At 45.0% G+C, this 6000-nt stretch overlaps 1 protein-coding gene across 1 annotated transcript in view; it reads left to right on the plus strand.

The window, feature by feature from the left end:
• The window catches only part of FSTL1 (follistatin like 1), a 61727-nt gene that overhangs the window by 50267 nt on the left and 5460 nt on the right, over positions 1–6000 (plus strand). The window contains exons 7-9 of the mRNA XM_004373649.2: positions 892–1010; positions 2525–2637; positions 2965–3075. Coding sequence (XP_004373706.1) covers positions 892–1010; positions 2525–2637; positions 2965–3075 — 343 coding nt within the window. The remainder of the gene's footprint in view (positions 1–891; positions 1011–2524; positions 2638–2964; positions 3076–6000) is intronic.

Here is a 6000-nt window from a genome sequence, read left to right on the forward strand (position 1 = left end):
AGCCTGCGCTGAGTAATCAGGGGGCTGTGTGCACATCTGCAGTGGGCCCACAGCAGGGGCCAGAGTGGTGGGGCTCTGCACCACCTCTGCCTGCTGCTTATTGATTTGGGACCTTTGCCTGGGACTTCTCAACGATGTGGTCAGTTAGACATCACAGAGTGAAACTTAAGCACTGAGAGCAAGGTAGAAATGGTCCAGTGACTCCCAAAGTGACCTCCGAGAGTCACCTGCATTCTTGTTTCTGAGGAGCTTGTGGAAATGTACACTTGGGGCTCCAGCACAGAGATTCTGATTCACAGCTTTAGACTCTGCTATTGCCTGATCAGAGCCCCGGTGGTAGAGTGGTAAGAGCTCGGCTGCTAGCCAAAAGATCAGCAGTTCGAATCCACCAGCCACTCATTGGAAACCCTATGGGGCAGCTCTACTCTGCCCTATAGGGTCACTATAAGTCGGAATTACTTGATGGCAACGGGTTTGGGTTTTTTTGTTTTTTTTGTTTCTTGTACTGCTTGACCATCTGGGTTTGAAAACATGCTGTGGTGGCTGTCTGAACCCAAAGGCAAAGTCGAGGATGTCTGCAGGATAGTGTTGGGCACGCCAGGCTGCTTGGCAGCTCAGGCCTCTAGACGGGCTGCCCTCCTGAGCAGGGCCTGGACTTGAAAGGACCTCAGTTGTCTCTGCCAGGCAGTTTCACTCTCTCTCGGGGCACACACACTTTCTCTGGATGCCCCAGAGACTCAAACCTTTGTTGCTCTAGTTCTCTCAGGCCAGGCCAGGGCAGGCTTGCAACCGCATAAGAAAATGGTGAACCAGAGATGGCTGAGGGGGCAGTGATGGAACTGGGGTCCTACAAAACTTTGAACTTGAAAGATTTCTTCATCCCCTTTCTAGAGCTTTGATAATGGTGATTCTCACTTGGACTCCAGCGAATTCCTGAAATTTGTGGAGCAGAATGAAACCGCCATCAACATTACCACGTATGCAGACCAAGAGAACAACAAGCTGCTTAGGTGAGTGGAGCTAGGGGGTCAGGGAGTGGCCAGCGAGGGGAAGGCTGGGTGGGAGAGCGGAGCTGAAGCCCTTCCTATCTACAGAACAGCTACCAGTGCCAAAGTGAAGTAAAAAGCAAAATAGGAATTCTGTCGTATTCTTTTTTGTTTACATTTGAACTAATGTATTCAACATCAATATCTGATGAAATAATTACTGTTTTGGGCCAAGTCTTGCAAGGAATAGAAAAAATGTAATTTTAAAACAAATCAAGAAAGTCAGAAAAGAGTAAAGTTAAATAAGTTCCTGAGTGATCTAGAATTTTTTTCTGAAGAAATTACATTAATGTACTTTTTAACTGTAGGTCTAATATAACATTAGTTCTGATTTTTAAGGTAATCAGTGCTACTTCATAGAGAGATTCCTAATTGTTATGAATGTGAATATGTCTTTCTACTTTTCCTGGTATTATTCCAGAATGAATATTAATAAAAATTAACCCTTAAGAAACTTCTGGTGTGGTTCCATCACATGAGTAAGAATTAAAAATAGGAAAAGCACCACTTTTGTTCAAAAGAAGTACAAAGCACAAAGCCCACCTTCTACAAGGCTTACTTCTTTTTTTATTAGGGTGAAATACAGGTAAGAACACACAGAACATTTAATCAATTTCTACATTTACGCTTCAGTGACACTGCGTTACATTTTTCAAGTTGTGCAGCTATGTTTGTTCTTTCTCCAGATGATTCCACCAAAGGATTCTTTCTTAATCATAGTCCACAACCTTAAAGTATCAGATCTGTAAATCTTTCATGGTTTTAGAACCTAAAATAACTGAACTTGATCATTTTTTTGCCATTGCAGTGTTTGATTCACAAAGAAGCCCAGTGAGGGAGGGCTTCTTGTCCTCATTTTACAGATGAGGAAACAGGCTCAGTAAGGTTGGATGACTAGCTTAGGACCATTTGGGTAGTGAGTGATGGAGCCAAGGCTCAAACCCAGGCCGAGGGGAGTGATGGAGCTCGTGTTCCATAAAACTTTTCTGAAAGACCTCTTCATCCCCCTTCTGGAACAGTGATGATGGTGACTCGTGCGTGCTTGGACCGCATATTTCTTCAAATCCCATATTGCTGTCATGTCATCTGTTCATATCTCTTCTGTTTTGATTTTCCTACTTAACCCTTATACTATGGGGAAAGGCAATAGCTAATGAAAGGTGTATAGCTAGTGAAAACATTTGTCAGTCAAGGTGTTAAAAACCACTCAGAAACAATTGTCCTGGGAGGAACATTTGAATAGTTTGAGTGATCCGACATGCAGTGTAACAAACTGAAGGTTGGATGCTCATAGTAGTCAAGATGGTGATGGTTGTGGGAGGTCAGTGTGGAAGGAAGCTTTTTGATTAACAGTCACCTTTTGACTTCTTCCAGAGACCCCAGGTCTACATGATAGCATGTACATCCTGCTGTTTAATTCCTTTGCTTCGTGAGTGGAGCCGAGGTCTTACTGACACATTTCTCCTATTTTATTTCAGAGGACTCTGTATTGATGCTCTCATCGAACTATCTGATGAAAATGCCGACTGGAAACTCAGCTTCCAAGAGTTCCTTAAGTGCCTCAACCCGTCTTTCAACCCTCCAGAGAAGAGTATGCTTCCCTCACCTTAACCTAAGAAATACAGGGATTATAAGGGGTAGGGCATTTTGGGACCACAGTAGAGAGTATTGATAGAATTTTCCAGAAGTTGCTGGGTAAATCCCCTTCCACGATTCAAAACTGGACCCTAGCCCTTCATCTCCACAGTGAAGTTAGGGTCCATAACAGGGTTGATGGTGATGTTTGCTCAGACATAGCACCTCTGAGAGAAAGGCAGGACTTGTCTCGGAAAAGGGTAAGGTGTACAGACTGTAGCACAGATGCCCTGTCACACCTTGACAACTAAAACTGTTGCCCCTTTTTTCCTGATCCCAACAGAGTGTGCCCTGGAGGATGAGACATATGCAGATGGAGCTGAGACCGAGGTGGACTGTAACCGCTGTGTCTGTGCCTGTGGAAACTGGGTCTGCACGGCCATGACCTGTGACGGTGAGCTGTGCCTTGGGCAGAAGGAAAGACTAGCAGGGAGAGAGCTCCCTTCATGAAATCACCATTAGCGGGGTTAGGGTGGGGATGATACAGAAAACTGCAGTGACTGGGAGCAAGAAACCCGAGAGAAGTGACAGACTCAGACTTGTAATGTCAAAGCTCCCAGCGGGCAGCTCTGAGGGCAAACCACTTACCCTAGATGCATTAAGGTAAAAAATCACTCCAGAGCCTTGGCATGAAAGAAGACCTCGTCCCAGGGCAAGAGTAAATATTGATAAGAGATTGGAATAATGATGATGATGAAAGCAAACACTTAGTGCAAACTGTGGCAGGCACTCTTCTAAGTACTTTTCTTGTTAACTCACATAATCGTTATGACACCTGAGGAAACACTTTATGTAGAAAACTTAGGTGATTGGAAGACAAAATGACAACTCCTTGCCATACCCAGCGGAAAAAGGAAAAATGTTCTTAAGTGCTCTTCGAACTAACAGAATTGGGTAATCCTAAAAATAGAGAAAGTCAAGACATGGGCAGGAGTGAATTGGGAAGATAGAGGTGTCAGAGGGAATTCGGGGACCAGTGTAGAGGCTGAAGGGTATGTTGAAGCCTCTGGGGTTCCATCAGGCTCTTGGGGCTGCAGTGATGCCAAAGATGATGAGGGACTCTTGAATCAAAGCCAAGTCTCCATCAAAGAACCAGCAACCATTCAGATCAGAAGCAAGAAAGAGAAAGGTGTTGAAGCTAGGTCCATAATGGAGGGTCACATTGGGTTTGCGAAGATGGGTCATTTGGAAGGAATCAGGCCCAAAATTTACACAAATGGGGTGAACTCAAAGTTATATCTTAAGAAGTCAACTGAAGCACGAAAGAGAAGACTGGTACCTAGGGTCATGTTCAAGGTCAGGTACGATTGATAAGTGGGAGACAGAACCCAGGAAAAGGCTCTTCTAGGCAAGGAGCCAGGAAACACCAGCAGTATAAATGGAACCTAATACTAACCAGGGGCTCACCAGTGCCCCCCTGCCCAGGACCATGACTGTTCTCAGTGTGAGGAGGAAGGAGACAACCTAACTCCAGAGATAAGTGAAGGAGCAGAAAGAGGCCATTTAGACACTAGAAATTCCTAGAAGTTGCTGGAAGTCGAGACCAAGCCAGAGTACCCAAACCAAGCACACAGCAGCTACAAAGCCATCAGAGAACATCGCAAAATGGTAGCCCAGGCTGCCTCAACCAGGAAGCATCCTATACTCTTTCTGTTATGTTAAAGTCTAGTGCCTGACTTCCCAAAACTCTTTCCAGTGGCTTGCCACACCTAACTGCTCCTGTTCTGACTTTGTAGAAGTACCCTTCCATTTCCAAGACACAGGTAGTTGGGATGCAGCTGGTTTACAGAACCTTAATCGTGGTCATGCGGATAATAAGCCCCATCACATGCTTCAGACAAAAGCCAAATAATCCTCCCCATGGGACAGTGACCTATTCCACAGTCACACAGGCCTGGACTGTTCATCCCTAGATGGCCCAGGTTCAGAGCTATATACATGGGTATAAAGAACACCAGATGGTGGTGCCTCAGGGACCCAAGCAGGTCTTGGCATACAGGCCATGAATCTAAAAGGAAATTAAGAGGTGCTGTTCCAAGGGATTTTGAGGTCAGTACTGGAAAGTTAGCAGTCTGGTCTTACATCACAAACCCAAGTGAGGCAAACAGGAAAGGGTATCAAGATGTGAAGCCAGATGGTGCAAGAGCCACCGGAAACTGCTTGTGAGGGGCAGATTGATGTCGATGTCAGGACACATGTCCTGTCAGTGTTTGCTAGCAATAGACATCATGCTTGGTCAACATACAGGTTCCTGGGCTCCATCCCAAACCTACTGAATCAGAATCTGCAAAAAAGCAGCTTGGGAACCTGTGTTTTTAAGATGTCTACCATGTGGGGTTTTGTTTTGTTTTGTTTTTAATCACAGTACACATTTGGGAAATGCACTGGTTATCAACCCTGATTGTACATTAGCATCACTTAGAGAGCCTTTAAAAAATCCTGGTGCCCTTGAGGATTGGACAGGCCCATAAAACAAAATGACTAAAGGAGCATACCAGCCCGGGGGCAGGAACTGGAGGGCGGGAGGGGACAGGAAAACTGGTAATAGGGAACCCAGGGTCGAGAAGGGAGAGTTGCCATGTCATGGGGTTGGTAACTAATGTCACAAAACAATATGTGTACCAACTGTTTAATGAGAAGCTGGTTTGTTCTGTAAACCTTCATCTAAAGTATAATAATAAAAAAAATGAAATCTTCTGGGTAGGCCTTATCTTACCCTTGGCTTCATCTTTTTTTATTTTATTTTCTGATTGTAATTAAAGGAAGTTTACATTTCAAGTTAGTCTCCCATACGAAATTTTTATACATACATTGTTATGAGACCCTAATTTCTCACCCCATTCTGCGACAGCACCCTCCTGCTTTCCGCCCCTGATTCCCCATGATCATTCAACCAGCTCCTAACTCTCTGCCTTCCCATCTCACCTCTGGACAGAAGCTGCCCCGTTGGTCTCTTACATCTACTTGACTAAGAGGCACACTCTTCATGAGTATCACTTTATGTCCCATAGTCCAGTCCAGTCCCATCCCGGTCTGAAGAGTTGGCCTCGGAAGTTGTTTTAGTTCTGGGCTGATAGAGATTCCAGGGGCCATGCTTTCCGGGGCACCTCCAGTCTCAGTCAGACCATTAAGTCTGGTCTTCTTACTATAATTTGAGTTCTGCACCCCATTGTTCTACCACTCCATCAGGGACCCTCTGTTGTGTTCCCTTTTAGGACATTCATTGGTGGTAGCCAGGCACCATCTAGTTCTTCTGGTCTCAGGCTGATGAAGTCTCTGGTTTATGTGGCCCTTTCTGTCTCTTGGGCTAATACTTTCC

The sequence above is a fragment of the Trichechus manatus genome, unplaced genomic scaffold (genome assembly GCF_000243295.1).
Source record: "Trichechus manatus latirostris isolate Lorelei unplaced genomic scaffold, TriManLat1.0 scaffold00026, whole genome shotgun sequence".
Classification (NCBI taxonomy): Eukaryota; Metazoa; Chordata; class Mammalia; order Sirenia; family Trichechidae; genus Trichechus; species Trichechus manatus.